The sequence below is a fragment of the Lagenorhynchus albirostris genome, chromosome 15 (genome assembly GCF_949774975.1).
Source record: "Lagenorhynchus albirostris chromosome 15, mLagAlb1.1, whole genome shotgun sequence".
Taxonomy (NCBI): Eukaryota; Metazoa; Chordata; class Mammalia; order Artiodactyla; family Delphinidae; genus Lagenorhynchus; species Lagenorhynchus albirostris.
The window spans coordinates 52,011,985-52,039,331 of NC_083109.1; the positions used below are offsets into that span (position 1 = coordinate 52,011,985).

Sequence of the window (27,347 nt, forward strand, 5' to 3'; positions counted from 1 at the left end):
ATAGAACAGTATAGCCAAAATTGATCTGAATATATGTCGACCTGTATGCAAGGATAGCATTTAACTTGGTGCTAGCAGAAATGATTCTTCTGGGAAAAAAGGCTCTTGTCTTTACACTACATACAAAAAGATGGAATTTAATAGCCAATGAAAGAACGCTTAAGAGAAGGTTAAGTTTAATATTGAGGCAAAATAGGAAACTGAGGTGCCTTAAAGTAAAATATAAGCTTGTGTGACTGTATTTAAAAAAAAAAACTTTAGAAAACAATAAAATCAAGCAGTAGACTGGGACATAATTGTAGAAGATAAACCAAATAAAGACTAAGGCATTCCCGGCATTCAAAGAGCTCCTGCTAACTGACCAAAGACTAAGGCAAAAGCTATGAAGTCATTCCAAAGAGGAGGAAAACTAAATGATCATTAACATTTGAAAAGATGCTTAATGGGAATTCCCTGGTGTTTCAGTCGTTAGGAGTCTGTGCTTCCACTGCAGTGGGCATGGGTTCCCCCCCTGGTTGGGGAACTAAGATCCTGCATGCCCCTTCATGCAGTGTGGCAGAAAGAAAGAGAAAGGGAGGAAGGGAAGGAAGGAAAGAAAAAGAATGAAAAGATGCTTAGCCACTTTGGAAACAGTTTGGCAGTCTTTCAAAATGTTAACATAGATTTACTTACTATAGGATCCAGCAATTCCATTCCTAGGTATAAACCCAAGAGAAGTGAAAACTTGTACCTGAAGAGCAGCATTATTCATAATGGCTGAAAAGTAGAAACAACCGGTCTATTGAACAGATTAACAAGATATAGTATATCCATATAATGGGTTATTAGCAGTAAAAAAGGAACAAAGCAGTGATACATGCTGCAACATGGATGAACTTCGAAACATTGTGCTAAGCCAGAGAACCCAGTGACACAAGACTTTGTGTGATTCTTATGTGAAATGTCCAGAATAGGCAAATCCATAGAGATAAAAAGGTTAGTGGTAGCCAGGGGCCGGGGGCAGAGAGGAATAGCAAGTGAATGCTAAGCAGTGCAGGGTTTGTTTTGTGGGTGATAAAAATGTTCCGGAATTAGTGGTGATGTTTGTACACATTGTGGATATACTAAAAACCACTTAGTTGTGTATTTAAAAGGGTGAATTTTATGCTATGAGAATTATATCTCAATTAAAAAAGACCGCCAGACAGGGAAAATTATGTCCTACAAATACAAATGCTTAGTATGTAAAATATTTATGAAGAAGTACTACAGACAACTAAGTTCAAAATCTAGAGTCCACATGGCAAGTAGTTAAAGGACCTGTACCATTTTTATAGACTTGATGGAAGCAATTTTCACATGTTGAAGTATAGGGAAGTCATTCTGGCTTATACGTGATTTGGCTTGACCTTTATACTAACTAGAATAGGCCTGTCTTATGGCCTGTCAAACATACATTATACATCTGCTTTAACCTTTTTTTTTTTTTGCGGTACGCGGGCCTCTCACTGTTGTGGCCTCTCCCGTTGCGGAGCACAGGCTCCGGACGCACAGGCTCAGCGGCCATGGCTCACGGGCCCAGCCGCTCTGCGGCATGTGGGATCTTCCCGGACCAGGGCACGAACCCGTATCCCCTGCATCGGCAGGCGGACTCTCAACCACTGTGCCACCAGGGAAGCCCTGCTTTAACCATTTGAAAAAAGAAAAAGGAATGCAGTTACCAGATTGTTTAGAATTCCACTTTGAAGATAGGGATAAGTGCCCCCCCTTCCCCGCCCCCACGATGCCAGTGCTGGTACTCCTTTGAAGATGAAGTTCTCTTCCCAGACACCAAGGTCATGCTAACTAGCTGTGTGCATGCTAATCTGTCCCTTTTGAAACCTTGAAGGAATGTACCTCTGTCATGTTTGATGTTTCTTCTTTGTTCTGACAAGATATAAAACTGTGGTTCAGATATCCAAAATACAGCCAGGTGGGACTTGTCTGGTGGTCCAGTGGGTAAGACTCCATTCTCCTAGTGCAAGGGGCCTGGGTTCGATCCCTGTTTGGGGAACTAAATCCTGCATGCATGCTGCAACTAAGAAGCCTGCATGCTGCAAGTAAAGATCCAGCGCAGCCAAAATAAATTAAAAAATAAATATTAAAAGAAAAATAGAGCCGGGTGGCGATTGAGATGTAGTTTCAGACATGTGCCTGCATCGTTGAGACCCTGAATTTTCTGAACTGTATCAAACTCAAGGATACCACAAGCCATTTTCAAAACAGTATCTGCTAGTAGCTGCCAGCTGCAACCTAATGGTCCAACGTTTCCCCTTGTAACTTTGCAACTATTTTGGACCCCAACCAGTCCATACTTAAAAAGCACTCTTACTTCTTGCCAGCTTCAATTGTAGTTCTTTTTTTAATTTTTTTTATTTTTGGCTGCATTGGGTCTTTTGCTGCACGCGGGCTTTCTCTAGTTTTGGAGAGTGGGGCTACCCTTCGTTGCAGTGCGTGGGCTTCTCATTGCGGTGGCTTCTCTTGTTGTAGAGCATGGGCTCTAGGCACGCGGGCTTCAGTAGTTGTGGTACACGGGCTGTAGAGGACAGGCTCAGTAGTTGTGGTGCACGGGCTTAGTTGCTCCACGGCATGTGGGATCTTCCCGGAGCAGGGCTCAAACCCGTGTCCCCTGCATTGGCAGGCAGATTTTTAACCACTGCGCCACCAGGGAAGTCCTCAATTGTGGTTCTTGACAAACAACATATGTAGCTTTGCGGTTTTTGCCTATACGAGCCTCCCCTATTTTGTAGTCTGATGGAACACAATTCAGGTGCTTCTTAAATCTGTATCTTCCAGGCTGTAGTCCTCAGTTTGGCTTGAATAAAACTCTTTTCTATTACTATTATAATTGTTTATCAAATATGTGTGTTTGGGCTTCCCTGGTGGTGCAGTGGTTGAGAGTCCGCCTGCCGACGCAGGGGACGCGGGTTCGTGCCCCAGTCTGGGAAGATCCCACATGCTGCGGAGCGGCTGGGCCCATGAGCCATAGCTGCTAAGCCTGCGTGTTCGGAGCCTGTGCTCCGCAACAGGAGAGGCCACAGCAATGAGAGGCCCGTGTACCACAAAGAAAAAAAAAATGTGTGTTGACAGAATGAAGCAAAAAAGTAGAAATACACATGGAAAAATTCATAGCCTCATTAGCAGGTAATGAAATAAATTAAAACAGGTAAGACCTCATTACATCTCTATTATATCAGCAAAAATTTTAAACGACAAACATTGCTTTGGGCGTGAAACATTCTTTCCAAAATATTGTATGGCCAACTACTGCAAGTGTTATCAAATAGCTCACATTCTGGAACAATTTTAGGAATAACAGGAGAAAATATATGTGTATGGGGAGGAGGTGGCAAAAAATGTACGCCAAAATATATATATATATACACCAAGCTGTTTATGGAACGATAGCAAGGGAGAATTGGCAACAACAAATCACCAACCATAGGGAACGGCTAAACAAATAGGGAACGTGAGCTGTGCCAGCATGTGGATTATGCATGTAGAACAAAGCTCCATGAAGAAAGCAAAGCGTGTGTTTTGTGCTCCGGTCACAACCATGGAGAACCTAAGTCCAATCTAGGCTTAGTGTGAAGATGGGAAGAGAAGTTGGGGTAGGAGGAGTTTGGGGTTCAATCTTCATTTGATCCTCCTTTTTTCTTTCCTTTTTTTTTTTGGCCATGCCATGTGGCATGCTGGATCTTAGTTCCTCAACCACGGATCAAACTCATGCCCCCTGCAGTGGAAGCATGGAGCCCTAACCACTGGACTGCCAGGGAATTCCCAATTCTCCTTTTCTCTTACATCCCTCTCTATGTTTCTTTATTTGTGTGTGTGTGTGTGTGTGATAATTTTTTTAAATTGAAGTATAGTTGATTTACACTGTTGTGCTAATTTCTGCTGTACAGCAGTGTGACTCAGTTGTACACATATATATTCTTTTTTTAAATATTCTTTTCCATTATAGTTTATCCCAGGAGATTGGATATAGTTCCCTGTGCTATACAGTAGGACCTTGTTGTTTACCCATTCTAAATGTAATAGTTTGCATCTACTAACCCCAAACTTCTAGTCCATCCCTCTCCCTCCCCCCTCTCTTTATGTCTCTTTAAATGGAGGATGATAGAGGGACATCTGTGAACTAGAACACCTAATATTCCACAGGCCCACAGATTTGCAGATACAGCTCAGTACAGAATAATGTGACACTTGGGATGTGTGTCAAATGTTTTTCCATGACAGCAGCCCCATCTTTTTCTTGGTCTCTTGTAGGGAAGTGGGATCTCACAGTAATCAAATGAGTGACAACAAATGCAGTTACAACTGCATTTTCTAATGGACTTATTTATGGGGCCCAGCCAATAATTCTAAGAACCACAGTTCATTAATACATGTACAAAAGTGTATTATAATAATCCAGTTTGCTTGTTTTTTCCTAAGGCTTCCTAAGTCCTCAAGACAGGGAGGATATCCCATAAATCAACTTGATTTAAACTTCCTCTCTGTCTCCCTTTGCTTCATCTCTCATTCTTTCTCTAATCTTCCTCTCCCCACTGTCTTATCTCCTTTGGACTATTCATAGAACAGATATTTAGTCTGGCCATAAAATTATGTGTTAAGGATATTTTTCCAAGTGATTTGTCTTAGCCATTTAGTATAATATCCCTGAAGTTCTAACAAGGCAGCTCCTCAAAGACTAGCTCACTAGCTAGGTAGTAGCTCTATCGATAGAAACTTGATAGGTGAATTGTATAAAATCCTCAAAACCCTAAAGTGTCTTGTTTCTGTTCCTTTGGGAGGTGAGGATAATCAGAGCAGTTTTTGGAGATGCAGGCAGGTTGACTCTGATTATAGCCTGCCAACAGGAAAATGTTGAAAGACCGGAATTGGGTTAACCCAGTGCACTAACCCCCAGTTCCAGAAAAACAGGAGAAACCTGGAGAAAAACTAGGAGCATATAGGAACTTCCCTGGTGGCGCAGTGGTTAAGAATCCGCCTACCAATGCAGGGGACACGGGTTCCAGCCCTGGTCCGGGAAGACTCCACATACCACGAAGCAACTAAGCCTGTGCGCCACAACTACTGAGCATGCACTCTAGAGCCCACGAGCCACAACTACGAGCCTGCATGCCACAACTACTGAAGCCCGTGTGCCTAGAGCCCATGCTCCGCAACAAGAGAAGCCACCGCAATAAGAAGCCCGTGCACCACAACAAACAGTAGCCCCCACTTGCCACAACTAGAGAAAGCCTGTGTGCAGCAATGAAGACCCAATGCAGTCATAAATAAATAAATGTATTTTTAAAAAAGTTAAAAAAAAAAAAACTAGGAGCATATAGTGGTGTCCTCCTTCTTCCCTCTAAGCAAACAGAATATTACTGGGCAGTATCCATAATGTGAGTGCACAGAAGGTCACTTTTAAATGCACACACCAGACAGTGTAACATCAAACAGATGAACATTCTACAAAAATTCACAATTCTTCCATCAATTTAATATTCCAGGAAGACAGAATGGATAACATCTATCGCCTGGGCATTTAACAGTAATGCAATATATGATCAAAACAAATTCTAGTGCTTTAGAGTTCCAGCCTTTGCTGAAATGAGTAGTCCTTTAGATCTATAGAAAAAATATACTACAGAGAATACCATCTTATATACCAGACTCTTGTAACAAAAGGCTTTGTTAGCACCCGCAGGCTTAATCATTGACTCTGTTAAAAATGATTTCTTTTTTAAAGTGTTTTTTTTAAATAAATTAATTAATTAATTTTTCTTTTTTTGCGGTACACGGGCCTCTCACTGTTGTGGCCTCTCCCATTGTGGAGCACAGGCTCCGGACGCACAGGCTCAGCGGCCATGGCTCACGGGCCCAGCCGCTCCGCGGCATGTGGGATCTTCCCGGACCGGGGCACGAACCCGTGTCCCCTGCATCGGCAGGCAGACTCTCAACCACTGCGCCACCAGGGAAGCCCTAATTAATTTATTTTTGACTGTGTCGGGTCTTCATTTCTGCGTGCGGGCTTTTCTCTAGTTGTGGTGAGTGGGGGCTACTCTTCTTTGCGGTGCACGGGCTTCTCATTGCGGTGGCTTCTCTTGTTGCGCAGCACGGGCTCTAGGCGCATGGGCTTCAGTAGTTGTGGCTTGCGGGCTCTAGAGCGCAGTCTCAGTAGTTGTGGCGCACAGGCTTAGTTGCTCCGCGGCATGTGGGATCTTCCCGGACCAGGGCTTTAACCTGTGTCCCCTGCATTGGCAGGCGGGTTTTCAACCACTGCGCCACCAGGGAAGCCCTAAAAATTTCTGCTTCTAAGTGATTTTTCATCTTGAGACTTCAAAAGACATTTTTAACAATAAATGAAATAGAAATGCTCAACTAAAGGAAGTCATATTTGTAGCACTTAACTAATGGTCTCATACTGCTTCCTCTTTTCTGAGTATAATTGGTAATTTTCTTACTTAGCCAGACTCAACTGTCTTATAGCTTTCTGATTTCCACTGCAACCTTGGAGAATACAACCAAAACTATGGATCTTATTAATAGTAGTTTAGACACCCACTAGAGAAAACAATACAAGCAAAGTCGTCTTAATCTCACCCTATAAAAGCCCTCCTACCCCTGGCAGAGTCTCAAAATGGTTCATCCCGTCTCCTCGGTGGATGCTAAAATCTTTCACTGTTGCCCTGTAGGCCGACATTCTCTTCCTGCATCCCTGTACCCTAAACTCTGATGCTCTGTGGTGGCTCCAGCATGATATGGACTGACATCGGCATGGTTTTGGTCTATGTAATGACTTACTGAAGGCGTTCATGTGATTTTTTTCAAGGTCTTTTTCTGTCCATAAACGATTTTGTTTCCCTTACCACCTACTTTAATCTAGCTGAGAAGTCTTGATAGTTTAATGGGTTTTGTTACAAAGTCACAGAATAATCGCTCAGTTTCCTGAAGTGATAAAGGTATAGTTGTTTTTACTCACTCTTCCAGCTCTCAGGCAAATAGAAACTGCAGACATATATAGGGTTTGGTCAAAGATCAAAGCGTAGTGGCTCAAAAGTATTCTTTCCTACTTATAATCAGCAAGTCATTCTAGGCAGAATTCTTCTCTATTCCATAGCTTTATGGTGATGATTAACTAAAATAAAAATGTGGAACTAAGCACATAGTAAATGTATAATAAATATTATTATCATATATTATACTCTTATTATAGTCTACTTGTTAATAAGAATAAGAACATTGGATTTCAATCATGACTTGAACTCTACTTCCTGTGAATGATAACAAGCCACTTAACCTCTATTTGGCCTCCCTGAAACACTTTACTAGCTCTCCCTGACAGCACAATGAGGTCCAAATTCCTATGCATAGTGCATAAGGCTCTTGACAATATGAGTCTTGAGTTTCCATTCTCATACCACACTGACATACCATCAAAAGCCCATCAAGCACTTTAAATTGTAAATCTCATGCTGCTTCATATTGTGACACTTCATATGCCATTCTTCACTTAAAATGCCTTTTCACCACTCCTTTTCAAAATAATTCTTAGTCATTAAGACTCACTTAAAGTACTCTGTGAAATTCTCTCAGAATCCTCTATTCAGTTACTACTTGTAACATGCTCACATATTGTTCCAATATATATTTATATTTTAGTACCTATGTTGCTCTGGGCTTACACATTTACTGTTCAGATCCTTACTACAGTTAAGGTTTTCACTAAAAGGCAGAAGTTTTATCTTGCTTTCTCTGTAATCTCAGCAACTGGTGCTGCTTTTAGCCCAAAATCAGTCCCCAAACACTGGTAGAAAAATAAGTAAATAAACAAAATGCATTAATTCCAGGCCTCAAAACTCTCATTTGTAAAATTAAAAAGTTATGGTTAATGATCATCTATGTAAGCTCTATGATGTTATTATTCATAAATAATTTTATTTATAAAAAACAAAAGGGAGGATAGAATGAGGGAACACATCCTTGCCATGGAGTCCTGAGGGAAAACAAGGGTGGGCTCTCTGTCTCAGAAGCATCTTAGAGTGCTAATTCATACAAGGATTTATTAAGCAACAGCTGTGTGCTTCCTTCTCTGAAATCCATGGCATGTCATCAATACATGTGTTCTCTTTACCCTTGGTTTACCAATATTTGTTTACCCAGCTTACTTCTGCTTCTGTTCCATAAGCTCCTTGAGCACAGGGCCTATTCTCTTATTGATTATATTCCCCACAGCAGCTGGAACCCAGTAGGTGTTCAATAATGACTGTTGAATGTATGGATTCAAGATACAGGGCAGGAGCCTGAAGAAAGATGCAAAGTGTTGGATATTCAGTGAGGCCCCTGGCCACCCACTGGATGGATATTCAGAGGATCCATGTTCTCTCCATCATGTGTCCTGGGGCTGAAGATAGGTTGAAGGGGCCCAGAGGAAAAGAAGCCAATGGATGTTGAGATGTGGGATTTGGCTGTCACAGTGTAAAAGGAAATGTCCCCAGTCTTGTAGTTCAGGAAGATGCCCACATGCCTGGGGGGCTCCCTCATCCGGGTGGAGGGAAAGTTGGACGCCTGGCACTCATTTTACTTCATCATCATTTCTACCCAATAACTATTCTCTGGTGAGAGAGCCATATTCTCCTTGCTGCTCGTGGCTGCCTTGCAGACACCCAGGACCCACCCTGTCTTGTCTCCCACCTTCACTTCTCAGTAATGGCAGCTAGAGAGCAAACTCAGAGAGCCCAGGGCAATGATTCAGCTATAGAATCTTTCTGGACTAGCAGGTAGACGGTCCCACTTTTTTTCCAAGTCTCACACTCTTCAAGTCATCAGAGAAGATGAAAGATGAGGTTGGGGTGGGCAGCTTCTGCTTCCAGAATCACATTAACTGCAGAGAGAATTAGAATTCCTAGCTTGAGGTCCATGGGCAACATCCCCACAGGGTTCTCCCCACATCCAAGAAACGTGGACAGGGTCATTCTTCTGGAATGTACTGGGGGACAGCACAGGGACCCAGCAGGCCAGGTCTACTTGCCTCAGGGTGCCTGACCACCAGTCACTTCTGGAACTACAGAGAAAAGGAGATGGGAAAAATCCTGAGCATTCCCATTCAGAGGGCTAAATCTACCCTGGTCCCCACAACAAGGAAAGACAGTGACTCCCTCTCCCTGCTCAGGACTCGGCTTCCTCTGCTTGGATATAACCCCATTCCTCTCTGGTACCCAGGCCTGCCTTGGATACTCTGTACTCTGGTGAGTTGACAGTCAGTGACCCTGGCACAGAGCCTGTGAGGACTTGTCATGACTTTGCTCCCACCTTTGTTACAGGTGTTTTCTCTTTTCTAAATAATTCCCAGAAATCAACAGCACAAGGGAAAATTGCAGTAATCCCTGGCCAACACATACTACCACCACCGGACTCACCGTTGAACATTTCCATTTCTGAACGCAGGGTTTCTAAAAGGAGAAGGAGTTTGAGTTAGGTTCCCAGGTAGGGACAGGTGTGGGAGGGGCTGAAGGCAGAGTCAGAAAGGCCGTGGGGGATGGAGAAGGGACACCAGGGGGCTCCAGGCTACGTGGCTCTCAGGGAGGAGGTGAGCAGGCGCCTCCCATCTTCCCACAAGCCCACCTACCCAAGAAGTGCCTCATGCGCTTCTCCACAAACTCTGATTTCTGGTAGAGCAGGTGGATCTTTTCTTTCACCTCTGGAGGGGTGGCCCACAGCTCAGGGACAGTCACCTTCTTGGCCCTAGAGACAAAAGATTGTTGGCCCAAGAGGCCTGGAGCGTGGGGGTAGCCCAGGGTCTCGTGAGCTGAAAGGGAGGTGCAGCCTCCACAGGGCACACCCAGTCCAGCCTTGGCTTCTCAAAGAAAGTTCTCCCTGGGCTTCAAGTTCTAAACACTGGTCCTCAACTCTGGCCATGGATTGGCATCACCTGGGGGAGTTTTAAAAACCACTGGTATCAAAATCACAGTGAGTTTTGATAATGGCCATAAAGTGGTACTGATGTTGAAATGCTCAGCCCAGAATTACTTATGTCAAATTAATTACACTTCCCTGAGTCTTTTTCTTTCTATTGAAATAAAAATGATATTAAGTGAGAAAAATAAACACAATGAGATACTACTTCACAGCCATTAGGATGGCTACTATTTAAAAAAATAAAAAATAACAAGTGTTAGCAAGGATATGGAGAAATTGGAACCCTTGAGCATTGCTGGTGGGAATGTAAAATGGTGCAGACACCACGGGAGATAGTACTCTAGTTCCTCAAAAACTTAAACATAGAATTACTGTATGATACAGCAATTCCACTTCTGGGGATATACCCAAAAGAAGTGAAAGGAGGACTCAAACAAATATAGGTATGCCGATATTCATAGCAGCATCATTCACAGTAGCCAAAAGGTAGAAGCAACCTAGTACCACTGATGGATGAATAGATAAACAAAATGTATATACACATGATGGAATATTATTCAGCCTTAAAAAGGAATGGAATTCTGGCACATTCTACAACATGAATGAACCTTGAAGACATTATGCTCAGTGAGGTAGGTCAGACACAAAAACACAAATATTGTATGATTCCACTTATATGATGTAGTTAGAGTAGTCAGATTCATATAGACAGAGAGTAGAATGGTCGTTGCCAAGGGTTGGGGGAGGGGAGATTGGGGAGTTGTTTAATGGTATGGAGTTTCCATTTGGGAAGATGAGAAAATTCTGGGGATGGATCATGGTGATGGTTGCACAACAATGCGAATGTACTTAAAGCCACTGAACTGTACTTTTTTTTTTTTTTTTTTTTTTGCGGTATGTGGGCCTCTCACTGTTGTGGCCTCTTCCATTGCGGAGCACAGGCTCCGGACGCGCAGGCTCAGCGGCCATGGCTCATGGGCCTAGCCGCTCTGCGGCATGTGGGATCTTCCTGTTCCGGGGCACGAACCCGTGTCCCCTGCATCGGCAGACGGACTCTCAACCACTGTGCCACCAGGGAAGCCCTGAACTGTACATTTTTAAATGGTAAATTTTGTTATGTATATTTTACCACCAAAAAAATACTTAAAAAAATTGATGCCTGGGTTGTACTCCTGAAGATTCAGGTTTAATTTGTCTGCGGGGACCCCCAGGCGATTGGAAGGTCCAGCCTCTTCCCCTCCCCTCCCCTCCCCTACTCTTCCCTCCCTTCCGCTGCTTGCTGGGCTTAGCAGATCCACTCCTGGAAAGTGCTTCCCTCACTGTGGCCACAAGCACTCCTGCAGGAACAGTTTTCATAAGGCGAATTGCATGGGACACAGTCTGTTAGGGGGGGTTTCTTATGAAGCCACCACCACACAACAGGCCATGTTCATTTGGTCCAGTCTTTGACCCCATGCTCCCCCTCCTGATTGTGCTCCCATTCTTGCTACACAAGTCCAGAAAGGCCTTCACCTTTGGAAGCTGCAGGAGATGGGAGGACCCAGGGAGGAGCCACAGGCCGCGGGTTGGGATCATCTCCCTCCTAGGTCTGCCTCCCCAAATACTTCCTACAGTACACCCAAGGGATCATCAGGGGACCTCTTGGTACCTGTGCAGGGTGACTCTGACGTCCTAGGAGAGAAAAGAGGGAAGTTCTCTATTACCAGTCTCATAGGGGCTGTGCTGACTCCTTGGCCTCTCCTCCTGGGCTCCCAGCCCCACAGTGTCAGCAAAAATGGGGCACCTCTCCCCAGTTCTAATTCTAATCTGCTGAGGTGGCACCCTGGCTGGGGCCTGCACATAACTGTACCCAAACTCTGCTGGTCTCTTCTGGGAGATATCACAGGATCCCCTAGATACTGGGCCATCCTGGGCTCCTGAGAATTCATTGAAGGGGCCTGGGCATTGTGGGTCACCAAGACCAAGTCCCGCCCCTGGCCCTAAGAGCCTCACCCACTGGCTTGGGCATAGCTGATGGCAGTGCTGGGAGCCCATGTCACCCTACTGCACACAGTGGATGGGGGAAGGCCAGGCCCAGCCACACTTACCTTCATAAGCTCCCATTCTGGCTGGCACTGCTTGGCCTCCAGCTCCCCAATCAGCTTGTCGAGAAGGGCGATGTCCCCTGTCACCCAGGTGCCATATGTCTCCCTGACTTGGCCAATGGTCTGGCCCAGCTCCTCCAGACAGGCCACAAAGAGCTGCTCTTGCTGCTCTAAAAACTGGCATAACTGCTCCAACTGGTACTGGATTCTCTGCTTCTGGGTTTCAGCTTGTTTCTGGGGAACAGAAGTCAGGGAGGTGTAGGGGCCTATGCGGTGAGGTAGACGTGTGTGCCCAGGGAACCCGCAGAAGCCCACCTCCTGGAGGTGGGTAAGAGCAGGCTTCCTCAGCCTCTTGGAGGCCTGAATTCCAGAGTAGGAGGCAAAATTAGCTGGAACCTTCCAGAACAGGTTGGCTTTTGGAAAATGCCCTAAAACCTGGTAAAATGGATTGAATTGTGTCCCCTCCAAAATGTATGTGTTATAAGTCCTAACCCCAGTACCTGAGAATATGATCTTATTTGGAAATAGGGTCATTGAGGATGCAATTAGTTAAGATGAGGTCGTGCTGGAGTGGGGTGGGCCACTGGAGTGGGGAAATTTGGACACAGATACACACACATGGAGAATGCCATGTAAAGAGACACAGGGGGAAGGAGACACCTAAAAGCTAAGGAGAGAGGCCTTGGAGCAGCCTTCCCTCACAGCCCTCAGAAGGAAGCATTTCTGCCAACACCTTGCCTCCAGAACTGTGGGAGGCATACATTTCTGTGGTTTATGCCGCCCAGTTTATGGTACTTTGCAAGGGCAGCCCCAGAACACTAAGATAACTGGTGTCACCTTCTTCCTTCCTTGAAAGGCAGCGTGAGGATTGCATATGTCTGGAGTCATAAACAGACAAGGTCAGGACCACAAAGTCTCCAGGAGGGAGAGTTCTCTCCACTCCCCGACAGTCTCAGACTGCCCTGAAAGGGGTCAGTCAGTCCATCTATTTGAACGCAAGTGAACTTGACTTCCAATATTCTTGCACACTGGCCAACCATGACCTCTTCTGCCGTCCTCTTTCTCATCATCACTAAAAAGCTTCTGTGGACATGTGAAGTGGCTCTAGGGCATCTTTCCTTCCTCCAAGGAGGAAGAGGGCCCTTCAGATCTACTAGGACTGGACAGCAGAAATCTCATTTTTGGCTCAAAAGGACAGGATTAAGTCTTTAGTTCTTTTGAACCAAAAAAGTTTCTTCACCTTTTGTCGTTGTTTTTAATATGGGCACATTCATTTATTAGCTAAACTGATACACACAATTAACAAAAAATACTAGTGGACAGAACTCTCGTGTAAATTCCAGAGAGCCCAGGGCCTCACAGGATGCTTCGTGGATGTTTGCCCGGCTCCTGTTCCTCCGCCCACTGTAGTCCCTTAGTCGACACACGAGAGTGGTTCTGATGTTGCTTGGTATTTTCTTGTAATTAAGGAATAAGACTATAAACTCGATGTGTGTGGAATCTCACTCCTTCCTCTGTGACATCAGCAGCCCTGCTGAATCATGTCCTGGGTTTCGGGTGCAGAAGAGTGTTCTGTCAGTCTTTAGAATGGAGCACCGCAGACATGCACCTGTGCATCTGGTCTGCACAGGTCACACTTTCTCCAACACTTTCTAAGTCTAGACAATCAACAAAACAATCAGCCAAGGCTGGGCTGTGGTATTTGCCATTTCTGTGGTGTTGATATTCCCACCATGGCCAGTTTCAAGTTTCCAATGTGATGTTCCTAAACATGGAGTCTAGAACACTTCTTGTTGTTGTTGACGGCAGTAACGTGGACTTTTTTTTTAAGAGGACGGGTCAGTTGTCTCATTCAATGGCCTATATTCTAAAATTCTATAATTTTTCTCATGATTAAATTCAGGAGAAACATTTGGGGCAAGAATACCATAGACCTAATGCCATGCTCTTTCTAGCATACCCCACTGGGAGGCAAAGACTGTCCAGTTTGCCATCATCATTATAGTCATACTAGGATTGATGCTTGGTTAAGGAAGCGTCTACCAGATATCGCTACTGTAAGTATATATTATTTCCTTTATAATTCCTAAGTAATTTGGGGAGTGGTACTTTGAGAGTGTGTAAATATCCTGTTCTCTAACGATTTTCTCTAAAAATTTTAGTATCTGTTGCTGATCCCTGTCGGTGTCAATTGTATAGTGGAAATTTTCTAATTCAATTATTCTTCTATACTTGTTTTATCTGGGTTTCTGCTGTAAAGAAGAGCTTTCCCAACCCCTTCCCTATGATTAAAAATATTTCTTTTAATTATTGTAAAAAGGAGGAGGAGAAGGTGAAGACCTGAAAACAACATCTCCTTTCCACAGAGCCCGTGTCACTGTATCTTAAGGGAAGGCTGAACCCTCTTGTCTCCCTGGGTTTCCCTGATCAGCCCAGGCTCCTGCCTCACCCTCCTTGGGGGGGGCACCCCTGACCTCTGCTCCATCCACAAGTTCCAAGTCACCTGGGATTATAGGAAAGGGTTTTCATTTTACTACAACTCAAGAGTTTCCCAAAAGTCAGACACCTGGACCAATGCCACCCTCCTCCCATTTCTGCCCTTTGTTATCTTTGCCTGTTTGCCACTGCAGTGTGGTGGGTCCCTGAAGAAGTTTGGAACTCAGAGTGGGAGACAGGATCCAACCAACAGAAATGCACCAGATAAATCAAGGCTCTGGGGGTAGGCTCCTTCGCATGCAGGGAAAACAGGAGCAACTTAACGCATCCGAGTCTGGACAACAGCTTAATAGGAAGGCCACTAAGTTGTACTTATTGAGATCTGTGGCGTTTCTTTAAAACCACAGTTTTAAAGAAAATGTCTACTTTAAGCATTTGAATTTTAAAAATCAACATGGTTTTTGTACAAAAAAAAAGTACAATAGACCACAACAACAATTATAAAAACAGTACAGAGGAGTATTTAAAGTTGAATAGTCTCTCCTCCCCTTTCCTCAGTCCCATTCCTCAGCTACAGCCACTGGCATTCCTTTCTCTAAACCATTTTGTGGTGAGTCTAAGAAAGCATGATAGGGTCCTGGGAGATTCCACTTCTTGCTGGAGGTGGTTTCCCTCCCCAGGGACAAGCTCATCCTTTGATACCTGTTATTCCCTGCCCCCCAAGAGCAGGTGATTCTAACTATGTGATCGGCTCTGCTTCCCTGTGAACCAGTACAGGACATCAGGGACCCCTGCTCACTCTCGGTTCCCTCCCTCCTTCTGCAGGGGTGAATCCAGGCAAAGACTGGCCACAGACCACCCTAGCCTTACCAGGAAGTTTGCTGTCTTCTTATCCCCCTGAGATCTCTGCTTCTCTCCAGATTTTCTCAACTCCTTCAGATGCTCCAGCTGCTTCTGAATTTGTTTCTGGAAAAAAAGAGCACTTGTCAAAGCTTGAACTTGGCTCCTGCCATCTTGGTGCCAACTCTAGATGGGAAAACTTGCTTCACGGAATAAAGCTGAAGGTGAGGCAGCCAAGAGCACAGGGAGAGGTACGCAGGAAAGAGGAAGAATGAATCCATCACACCAAAGGAAGCAGAGCCAAGAGGCAGTGAGAATGATTTCTAATGACCTCTTGTGAGCACCTGGATTCAGCCATACCTAAAGCTAGATTCCCATAGCTACATGAACCAGTAAATCCCTCTTTGTTGGCTTACTTTGTATTGTGTTTGCCATTTACAGCCCAAAGATGCTGGCCAATGTACCAACTCCCAGGGTTTTGGGGGAAATGAAGCAAGCCCCGATGTGTTCAAGTGCCCAGCAGAGAAGGACCCCAATGCAGAAAGCCCTACCTTGTATTCCAGGGCGGCCTCCTCGATGGGGCGAACCCGGTGGCCTCGGTGCTCCTGACTCAGCCCGCAGATGAGGCAGATGGGTTCCCCGTGGTCCTCGCAGAAGAGCAGCTGGACCTGCTTCATGTGACGCTCACACTGTGGCAGGGACTTGGGGCTCAGGCTGGCCATCTGCAGGCCCTCCTGCCACTCGAGGCTTCCATGGCTCTTCCCCGGGAGCAAGTCCTGGCACTGAGGGCAGCTGGATGAGTAGCCACGTGAGACCTCAGGATCCCTAGAAGCAACGGGGCAGCTGCAGGAAACATGCACGCAGCTGCCACCAACCGGGTCTCCTTCCTGGGCACAGCAAAGGGGACACATAGCCTTGTCCTGCAGTCTCCCTGGGGACATAGCAGTGGAAAAATCTCATGAGTGACAAACCCAAGATGTTACCAAGGAATGCTGCAAATCACAGCGAGAGTCCGTGCCTGGGATACGTACATTCTCGGTTAGACTGAGGCCCCTTCCTAGCTTGTCCTCCCCCGACTTCCCTCCAGCGAAGTAGCAAAGGAGCCACTGGGACTGAAGGCTAAGGGATAGATTTCATACCAGTCCTGAGGATTGGAATTCTTGGGCATTTATCCTAAAGAAAGACCTTTTGCTACAAATTCTATGCCTTCCTCCTGCACGCACGCTGATAACAGGTGATATAAAGACAGTAAGACATTCTGACTGGTGTTTGCCACTTAACCACCACCTAGACTGCTCATAACTTGAGTAGAGCTCCCAAGGGATGGTGACTTGCTCATGGCCAGACCTCCAGCCCCTAGCAGAATCCCTGGCATGTGGTGAGCATTTGGGAAGTGCGTGTTGAATGAAGGAATGAATGGGCCACTGCTCACATCCAGATTCAGGAAGCATGAAGTGAAAGTAAAGAAGGGGACTTTACAGGCTGAAGGGTATAGCCCACCATGATGACCTACAGCTATGACCAGCTCTGCCCCAAGACCATAGCACAGCTTCATAAAGCAGAAATGACAGGAGATACAGGAGGAATAGAAACGCACTCAATCCACGAGTCCCCTCCTGCCTCCTCCTCTTGCAGGGTCCCAGGAATTCATATCACATCTGCAAGAGAGACTGCGAGCTCCCCAGTGACCATTTTCCTCTCCTTCCCTTGTGATAGTATTGATTGCTGTCCATATGGCTGCTCCCCGCCACCACCCAAAAAAACCATTTCTTAGCCTCCCTTGCAGTTAGATGTGGTCATGTGACTCCAGACACACCTCACTTTATTGCACTTCACTTTATTGTCCTTCACAGACTCTTTCATTTTTAAGAAAATGAAGGTTTGTGGCAACGCTGTGTTGCCAGATGATGGTGAACATTCTTTAGCAATAAAGTTTTTTTTTTGCAATAAAGTATATTTAAATTAAGGTAGGTACATTTTTCTTTTTAGACATAATGCTATTGCACACTTAATATAGATGATAGTATAGTATAAACATATGCACCAGGAAACCAGAAAATTCATGTGACTTGCTTTACTGCAATATTCTCTTTATTGCAGTGGTCTGGAACCAAACCCACGACGTGCCTGTACATTCTGGCCAAGAGGAAGTAAATGGAGGCATCACGAGCAGCATCTAGAAACTTCTGAAAACCTTCCCTAAGTGATACTATTCTCCTTTGTCCCTCCATCCTGCTGCCTGGAATGAGGATGCCACCATCTGAGACCACAACCTTAAGAGCAAACTCCGTAGAGCAGAAAAGCAGCAGGAGCTTGGGTTCCTGACCACGGTGTACCACATTTGTCCTGGACCACCTGTGTGTCATTTATGTGAAAGAGGAACAAACGTCTATCTTGTTTCAGTTATGTTATTTTGGCATTTCTGTCATTCACAACCCATCACCATCCTAATTTCTGCCTCTTTAGTAAAAGAGACCTAGGACTTTAGCCAACAGCTCCCTCCCTGCCCAGACAGAGGCGAATAGCAGAATCGCAGCCCCATGACATACTGCCATGAGGTATTGTGAGAAGGTGATATTTGTACCCAATCTTTCTCAGATGTTCAACCTGGGGTCCATGAAGCCCTTGGGAATTCTAAAGAAGGACTTCAGAGTGTCTAAGAACTAACTAACTGAAATGTATGCAACATTTTTATGAAAATGTGCAGATATGCATTTTTCAGGATTCAGAGCCTACATCAGATTCTCAAAGGGTGGAGGACCTCAAGGGGGACCCAGAGATCCAGTGAAATGAATACAGTGGGGATAAAAGCAGGTTTGCAGGGGGAAACCTGCAAAGGTCATCATTCCTAAGGATGCCAGGTCTTCTGGATTCTGAGGTCCTTTCTTACCTGAAGATGGAGGGACTTCTGGATTTGAAGGATCATGGAGCACACCACCTACCACCTCCTCCAAGGCCTTAGAGGTCTTTGGAGCCTCAGTTCCACTCTTCTCTGCAGGTACTGTGGACTCTGGATGCTCCCAGATCTTCTTTCCAGCCAACGATACACTGGAAAGTGTATTCCTGAGTGCTACCCCCTCCAGAGTCATGGCGTGTTCTGGCTTCCTGGATCCTTTCTCTGCAGCCACAGTAGCCCCTGTGTTCAGAGTGGCTGCTGAGCCTGGATTCTCACATCTCATTTTCTCTTGAAGCATAAGAGTTTCTGGGTTGAGAGGTTCTGTCTCTCCTGAAGAAATGGTAAATTCAAGACTTTTGGGTCGCTTCTTTCCTGAAGGTAAATATGCTTCAGATATCTTAAATTCTCTCCTTCCCAGGGACCCAGCAAACGACCCACTGGAGAGTCCTTGGAGCCTTCCTGCAGAGCTGGCGTTCCTGCGCAGCCTGACCCCCACATTGCTCCCCTTCTCCCCCTGTGGCTTGCTGGGAAAGGGGCTTCTCTTGGAAGACAGAGTTGTGTTCCTGGCCCCTGGCTTGCCCTGCACATCCAGGCGCTCAGAGCCTTTCTGATCTCTCTGTTTGCCCAGAGGCTTCTTCTGGGGCCCCCTTCCAGCCTCGGGCTGGATGGATGGTGGGCAGCCAGCCCCATCACCACTTTGTCGCTGCTTGTCACCTTCCAGGCCATCTGGTATCTTCAGACTCTTGGGCTTAATCTCCCCAGAGGAACCAGACATTGCTGAACTGTCTGTGTCACTTTCTTTTACCTGACACCCTGAAAAGACAATGAGATGGAAAGGCATGAAAATGTCCAGTGCTCAGGTTCAAGGTTTGGGGGAAGGGAGAGAAGACAGAATCCCTTTGGAAATTAGAGAAGCTCAGGACATTCTAGACAACAGCAGTCAATTACCATTAAATAAGAACATACTAATTATCTGCTATCTTATTTCTGAAATAGTGCTTTTTAAACTTTTTAGGCAGGAGAACTTGTTTCCAATATAAGGTCTTACATAGAATTCTTAATATATAAGTGAAAACCCTAGTTTATGGGTATACATTTGTGTGCGATTTACAGATCTACAAAACTCACTTATCAGTCAATAAAGATCAGCACAAAAAATTGAAATCGGGGTCATGAAGGACAGTGAAAACTTCAGAAACTAATTTATTTTGGGTTTTTTTCCCCCTTTGGTTTCATGAAGTGAAGAAAATCCTAACTCACACAGATAAGTGTAAATGGTAATTTTTTTTTTTTTTTTTTTGCGGTACGCGGGCCTCTCACTGTTGTGGCCTCTACCGTTGAGAAGCACAGGCTCCAGACGCGCAGGCTCAACGGCCATGGCTCACGGTCCCGGCCGCTCCGCGGCGTGTGGGATCTTCCCGGACCGGGGCACGAACCTGTGTCCCCTGCATCGGCAGGCAGACTCTCAACCACTGCGCCACCAGGGAAGCCCAATGGTAATTTTTTATAAAAGACAGCTTGCCTGGAAATTTCAGAACAATGTTTAATTAAACAGAAATGACAGGAAGGGCTGAATTCTAGGGTCGCCATAAAAAGTTCAAGCATGAACTGTCACACTGATGGCCTCCAATATTTTAAAATTTGGTTAATCACTCATTTTAATATGAATTTGTTAGTTTTGTAAGTTAGTTAATAAAATTTGAATCAAGTATTTGCTAACATTCTAAAGAATCCCTGAAATGTCTTCCTGGGATACAATTTGAAAACCACTACTTTAATAAAGAAATGAAAATAACCTATAATTAGCACCTTAATTTTTGGTTTGAAAAGCCCTTATTAAAATTAAAGTTGCTTAAAACACTTTGCTATTGGCTTTCTAGGAAAAATATGTTATGAAAACTGGTTCAAGAACTGGTAAGAAACCCTGAAGAGATGAATAACCAGATTTTAAAATACAAAAAATTAATTTTAAAATTCTACTCATCAAATTACACCAGACTCAGATTACAGTTTAGCTTTATCACTCTTTCAAAGAGCAGAGAATTTTTATGTTATGTAAACTCTTCTACCTCATAGAAGCACATGGAAAGCATTCCTAATGTATTCTTAAAGTCTAGAAATAGAAGAAAATTTCAAACATCGAAAAAGTTTTTTAAACTGATCACAGATTAGCCCCTCCACCCCAAATGTCCCCAAAAAAGTCTTTAAAAGCAGAAATCAAATAGGCCACAGTCTTTGATCACAATGTAATAAAATTAGAAAGTTACGGCAAAAGAGTAGCAGAAGAAGGATAAGGAAGGAAAAAAGGAAAGAAATATAAGATAAAAGGAAGGAAGAGGGGCTTCCCTGGTGGCGCAGTGGTTGAGAGTCCGCCTGCCAATGCAGGGGACATGGGTTCGTGCCCCGGTCTGGGAGGATCCCACATGCCGCAGAGCGGCTGGGCCCGTGAGCCATGGCCGCTGAGCCTGCGCGTCCGGAGCCTGTGCTCTGCAACGGGAGAGGCCACAACAGTGAGAGAGAGGCCTGTGTACCACAAAAAAAAAAAAAAGGAAGGAAGAAAGGAAAAGGGAGAGAGAGAAGGAAGGAGAGAAAGAAAGACAAAGAGGAAAGGAAGGAAGGAAAAGATAAGGAAGGAGAAAGTCCTTTTAGAATTTTAAAATATCTTTGTAACGTGTTAGAGAAGAACTCAAAACTGAAATGAAGTGGATAACAGTGAGATTACCCATCAGCCCTCTTGACAGGAGTGGTTAGTTTCTTGCTCACCCAAAGATACTCATCTGTAGGTAAGTGTTAATGACAAATGAAGTGAGGAATTCTCTACCAACAGACATCCAGCTCCTGCCTTTCCTGATTCTGCCCCATAGTCAGAACCTCATGCTTCTGGGTTTTTTTAAAAAAGCCATTGAGAGCCTTAGCTTTACTCCAGCTTCCAAGACCAGAGAGGGGGAAAGGACTTGCTTGGCTAAAGTCACCAGGGTTGTTGCAGACCTCGGACTCCTAACCCCCAAGTCAGGACGCACTGGCCGAACTGGTCCCTCTTGTACCTTCCACCCCACTCTGCAAACAGCCAGCAGTCGCAGTGGGGCAGGAGGGCGCATGGGGCCGCTTACCTGGGCCGATTGCACTGTTGAGCTCCTCTGCCAGAAGGTGCTGGTTGATGGCCCTCAGGACCTGCAGGGTCAGCCGCACGGCGTCCTCCTCCCCATAGTGGGTGACCAGCAGAGTGGCCAGCTTCACTGGCTTGGCTGTCTGGAGTTGGCCCCGGGGAATCCGGGAGTGCTCCTTCTCCAGGCTGGTGTTCTGCAGCTTGAACTTGAACTTCTCAAAGTCATAGGGCACCAGCTCTTCCAGGGAGTACAGCAGATGGTCACTACGGGTCTTGGCCATGGCATTGACCAGGAGAGGCTGGAGGCAACTGTCTGGCTTCTGAGGGGAGAAGCAGCTGTCTGTCCTGGAGCCCAGAGGGAGACTAAGAAGCAGCTTGTGAAATAACGGAAAAGGCACAGGAAATGCTCTGTGTTTTGGTGGGAACTGAGAGTAAGGCTGTGAGTATGTCATTGTTGGTTTGTGTTCTCTTTCTTACAGATTCAGAGGCTTTTCCAGCTGGGAGGACTCAATGCCTTGTCAGACACCTGGTCGTCAGCACCCAGCTCTCACTGACTTGGGCTGGACTGCATAGTGGTGGATGAGTCTTTGAGGAAGGGTCTGGGATTGGATTCCAGATTCTGGATCTTTGGGCAGGCAGTCAGATGCTTCCCTCTCCCCTCCCAGGATACGGGGGTGGGAGTGGGGGGAACAGAGCCCCTGGTCCCATGCTGGAGAGAACCATGATAAGGGTCAGCCCCTCTGGCCAACTGCTCTTCTCCAGACTCTTGGGGTTTTATTGACCCTCTGGAGCCAATGACAGGGGGATGGGGAGCAGCAAATACAGCCCTGCAAGCTCTGCCCCTCCCTGCCCAAGAAGGCAGGTGAGGCCAGAAGGGCACCACCAGGAGACAAGCCCTGGGGTCGCCCCTGTTGATGTAGTTCCAGTTGTCTGGTTCTTCCAGCAACACGAAGGCCTCGAAACGCGACGCCTGGGACCACCATCCTGATTTATTTGTCCCAGCGCTAACTCTGCCGTGGCTTCCTGGGAGCAGACTCCGGAGGGAGGGTGTCATGCATGCACGTGTACTGAACACGTGTTCTGGACCAGGATGCTGGAGAAACAAGGGTGAAAAAGGCATAGTCGTTCTTAGGGCTTGCAGCCCAGTATGGGGCCCCAGCGGTGGCTCCAAAGCTAATGGAGTTTGTATGGGGGGAGCTGACTGCTTCCTCTGTTAACGGCTGTGTCTTTCTGCTACATTGATTTTTATCCTCAACTTTTTGGTTCAAAAAATTTCAGGGCTTCCCTGGTGGCGCAGTGGTTGGGAGTCCGCCTGCCGAAGCAGGGGACGTGGGTTCGTGCCCCGGTCCGGGAGGATCCCACATGCCGCGGAGCAGCTGGGCCCGTGAGCCATGGCCGCTGGGCCTGCGTGTCCGGAGCCTGTGCCCTGCAGTGGGAGGGGCCGCAACGGTGAGAGGCCCGCGTACTGGAAAAAAAAAAAAAATTCAAATTCACAGAAAATTTGAGAGCATAGTACAATGAACACTTATATACCCTTTACCTAGGTTCAGCAACAATTTACATTTCATGTTTGGTGATTCTCTCTCTCTCACACATGCACACACTTTTTTGTTTTTTTGAAGCATTTCGTAATAAATTGAAAGCATGTCAGATATCACTTCAAATACCCTAGCTATCCTAAATACTAAGAATGAGGATACAAGGATATTACTTTATTATTTATTTATTTAAATTTTATTTATTTATTTATTTTTGGCTGCCCCCACTCAGCTTGTCAGATCTTAATTACCTGACCGGGAATTGAACCCGGGCCCTCTGCAGTGAAAGCGCCGAGTCCTAACCACTGGACCGCCAGGGAATTCCCAAGGATATTATTTTAAATAATCACAGTAGTAGTATCACACTCAGGAAATTTAATGTTGTTACAATACTACAAGCTTTCCATAATCAAATTCCCCAATTGTCCTGGTAATGTCTTTGATAGCTTTTTTTTGTCCCAATCCAGGATCCAATCAGAGATCCTGCATTGCCTTTAGTTGCCATATCTCTGTAGTCTCCTTTTATCTAGAACACTTTCACATTCCCCTCACCTTTTAAAATTCTTTCAAGACATTAATGTTTTTGAGGGCTTCCCTGGTGGCGTAGTGGTTAAGAATCCTCCTGCCAATGCAGGGGACACGGGTTCGAGCCCTGGCCCGGGAAAATCCCACATGCTGCGGAGCAACTAAGCCCGTGCGCCACAACTACTGAAGCCCGGGCACCTAGAGCCCCGTACTCTGCAGCAAGGGAAGCCCACGCACCTCGAGAAAGAGTAGCCCCCTGCTCGCTGCAACTAGAGGAAGCGCGCGTGCAGCAACAAAGACCCAAAGCAGCCAAAAATAAATAAATAAATATAAAAAATAAAGTGGGGACAGTGGGTGAGGTCTCAGACCTGGAGGCTTGCTTCGCCAAGCCCTCTTATTAAAAAAAAAAAAAATTAATGTTTTTGAAAAGTCCGTTCCAAGCACAGTGTCCCTCAATGTAGATTTGTGTGATTGTCTCCTCATTAGACTGAGGGTCCATCCACGCCTCCTTGAGATCTCTCCGTTGTAAAAGGCCATTTTTTTCTTTGTAATTAATATGGAACCTCGGTGTGTGGAAAGGTCTCGCTCCCTCACAATCTTTCACCCCATGGTGTTAGATGATCCTTTCCTAAATCAGTTGCTAGAGTGGTGGTTGCAAAATGGTGGTATTTCTATCACTTAGTTGGCATCATTTGCACATCCTGGATTAAACTTTGTGTGTTCCTCATGAAATGTTTGGCTTACAGATGTTTTGTTGGTAATACAATTACCCTTCAACGATGCTTACTCTGTGCTTTTTTTTTTTTAACTCTGTGCTTTATATGCATTATTCCCTAAAATCTCTGCAGTATCCCTTCAGTGCAGGATTCATCATCTCCATTTACAGCCGGGATTAGTGGCTTAGATACTTGCCCAGAGCCAGGGTTCAAACTCACTCTATTAACCACTTTGCAGTATTGTCTCCCTGCATGATGGTACTTTGTTATTTTACTATTCACCACTAACTGTAGATGTCACCTTTTCAGCGACCAACGAGGCTCAAAATGGGCCATGCTGACCATTCCCACAGGTCAGTGACAGCATTCTGTTGCCTGGCTGAACAAACATCCCCTCTGTATGACCAACCTGGGATCAAGGCTTCCAATTGGTCCATGGGCTTTATATCTTACAGAGTATTAAGTGTTTGGGGTTTAACAGCTGACAGCATCCAGTTTTCTGGATCCTGGTGAGAAAATAATACCCAAACCCAACAACTTCCCTAAAAAATGAATGAACCCAAATGCACTTTTATGGTGCAAATGTCAGATGTGTGAAATTCTCACGTTGGGCCAGAAGGGTTTTAACTGGGGTTTCTCTGGGACCAGGACCTGTACAAGATTCCGGAAGGCAGTCTCCCACTGCTGAGACAGAAATGATGAAATCGTGCAATGCCACAAAGCATCCTTCGTGTTCCTGGGATCTCTGACACTATCTTGTCTGGCCAGGAAACTCCTCTAAGCTAAGACTAAGGCAGCTACGACAGAATCGGGTAGGAAGTGGGGCTTTCCAGTCTACAGCAGGATATTTTGCAATTTCAGTGACACTTTTTGCAACAGGGGCAATTCTGAAGCAGGGACTTCTTGAAAGGCAGTGTTTTGTTGCCACTGAGGCCTTTCTAGGTCAAGAGAGGTTCACAGAGCTTCCATTTTTTGAGGTTCCAGTGATTTAAAATGAAGAAATGTGAAAATAGGATTATAGTCCTTGGGATGCATTTTAAATGTTTGATTTAACAAGTAAAATGGATTGTTGATGAACTCTTCTTTCTTGTACCTCTGTGACTATACCTCTGTAACCTTCAAAGCAGCTTTCAGTCCTGTACCTCTGTGCCTTTATTTGGGGACATGACAAATCTAAAACCAATACAACTGCTGCAAAGGGTCCAACTTTTGCTCTCCTCCTAAGTGATGCACAGCTCAGACACCCGGATCTTTTCTCCATTCCTGGTCATCAGGGGTATCACTTTCTACCACATTCATTTTTTTATCATTTTGGGATTTTAAAATCAATATGTATTTTATAATAAAAAAGATAGTTTTTAAAAAGTATTTTATAATTAGCTTAGCTTCAAAGCTGATTTCAGTCCTGTCCCCGCAACCATCATGATAAAGGAGGTTTACTGTATTTGAATATAATACATGTCTCTTATTAAGAGAATGGAAAGACCTGTTGAGAAGATCGTGGAAGAGTTCCTGTGTTAACCTGGAACTGAAAATAATGGATCCCTCTGTGACCCAAACTCTCCCTCACCCACCAGTATATTGAATTTTAAGGGAGAAATCTGAGACTTTGAGAGGCTAACCATTCAAGTTCAAAGAGAATTTCCAGGCAATGAACTCCCTCTGAGAAACATACTGTAACTGTGGTCTCTGAGGGTGAACCAAATTCAGGGACAACCTCCGACCTCCTGAGCAGAATGGGAAAGCAGGGAGAGGAAGCCAACTTCCCAAAGTAGGTTGCGGTGGGTGGCTTTGACCTGTCCCAGGTGATGCAGTAGTGGTGTCAGAATAGGTCTCCAATCGGCTTACCAAATGAGAGCTTTGTTTGCACTATGGTAACCTTAAGCAAGAGCGTTTATAAGTTATAAAGTGCAGTACACATTATTCTGATTGTTAAACCTAGATGGAGAGTAAGTGGGTGTTCATTTTACTCTTTAAATTTTCCTATGTATTTAAACTTTTTTTTTTTTTTTGGCCTGTCCACATGGCATGCGGGATCTGGGATCTTAGTTTCCCCGACCAAGGATGGAACCTGTACCCCCTGCAGTGGAAGTGGGGTCTTAACCATGGACCGCCAGGTAAGTCCCAACATCTTACAATTTAAAAAATTGAAAAAAAAATGTTTTGTTCTACCAGTGTTTATACGGACCCTATTAGGAGGCTCGCCTTGAGCATACAGTCCCTGACAGCCAAAGGCAACTGCTTTCCCTTCCCCGCACCCTTTGAGGTTCGGTTTACATAATCCTGCCCCCACTCCCAACTCCCACCCCCCACCCCTGGCAGAGCTGACCCCTCTTGCCTGGTGCTCCGGTCATTCCTGTTCACCACCTTGCATTGAAACTGTTTATGAGTTTGGAAGCTGCCCGGAGTGGTGAGGAGATATGGGAATCCAAGATCTAGGACCTGTGTGACCTGGGCAAATTACTCGACCTCTCTGAATTTGTTTTCCTGTCTGTCAAACGGGTCGTTTCTGGAATTCAATGAGATGATTGCAAGCGCGCCTGGCACCGTGGGAGAAGTGCCAGCTTCATTCTTTGGTGTCCAGCGCTTGGCACGTCGTGGGCGGTGCCTACAAAGGTGGACAGCAGATCCCTGCCCCTCACTGCCATCACCTCCAGGACCCCTTCCGCCCAAACCCCGCGCTTGGGGCAGGAGAGGTTTGTCTGCGGGAAGAACGGCCCCAAGATAAAGGGGAAGTGTCTGCGCAGGGCAGTGACAGGCGGGCAGGCGCTGGGGTGGAGACCCGCCCGGCGCACCATCCCTGCCGGGACCCCGTGGGGCCTGCCGGAGGGAGGGAAAAGTCCGAGATGCGCGACTCACCCCGGGGTCTGTACCCGCGGCGTCGGCGTTTGTGCGATGACTCTCTGAACTACGTCTCCCAGGAGGCTCCGGGAGTATGAAGAGCCAATCGGAGGGCGGGTGGGCGGGCCCTCCGGCACCTACGTCTACTAGGGGGCGCTGGGCTGAGCCGCCGTTGATAAGATTGGCAACCGCAATGGCCTATAGCTGCTTCCCGCCCGAGCGGCCGCACTCCAGGCGCTGAGAAGGAGCGGCCGAAACTGCTGGTATCCCGGACACAGCGGGAAGTGGAGTCAGCGCGGTACGTGAAGACCCCAACTCGCGGTATTCGGCGCCACGGGGCTGCACTGGGGCCGTAGATCCCCAGTCTTCCGCCCCTGACAAGCCTATAGATCATTCATGTTTTACGGCGAATATTTACCGAGGGCCTACTGTGGACCT

The 27,347-nt window shown here is 45.9% G+C and overlaps 1 protein-coding gene and 1 long non-coding RNA gene across 2 annotated transcripts; one reads left to right on the forward strand and one right to left on the reverse strand.

Annotated features, from left to right (window-relative positions):
- Window positions 1–8,245: 8,245 nt before the first annotated feature.
- MEFV (MEFV innate immunity regulator, pyrin) lies at window positions 8,246–21,570 on the reverse strand. The gene is given in 12 exon segments (XM_060124254.1): window positions 8,246–8,808; window positions 8,810–8,845; window positions 8,847–8,893; window positions 9,041–9,073; window positions 9,429–9,461; window positions 9,638–9,753; window positions 11,576–11,598; window positions 12,015–12,245; window positions 15,318–15,413; window positions 15,839–15,995; window positions 16,029–16,218; window positions 21,294–21,570. Coding segments are annotated over 12 exon segments (1,707 nt in total). The 3' UTR covers window positions 8,246–8,340.
- On the forward strand, window positions 10,869–23,770 carry LOC132505938 (uncharacterized). The gene is made up of 5 exons (XR_009535629.1): window positions 10,869–11,031; window positions 13,967–14,068; window positions 15,273–16,325; window positions 17,388–18,561; window positions 21,769–23,770. It is a non-coding gene; the product is annotated as an uncharacterized LOC132505938 (long non-coding RNA).
- The last annotated feature ends 3,577 nt before the right edge of the window (window positions 23,771–27,347 follow it).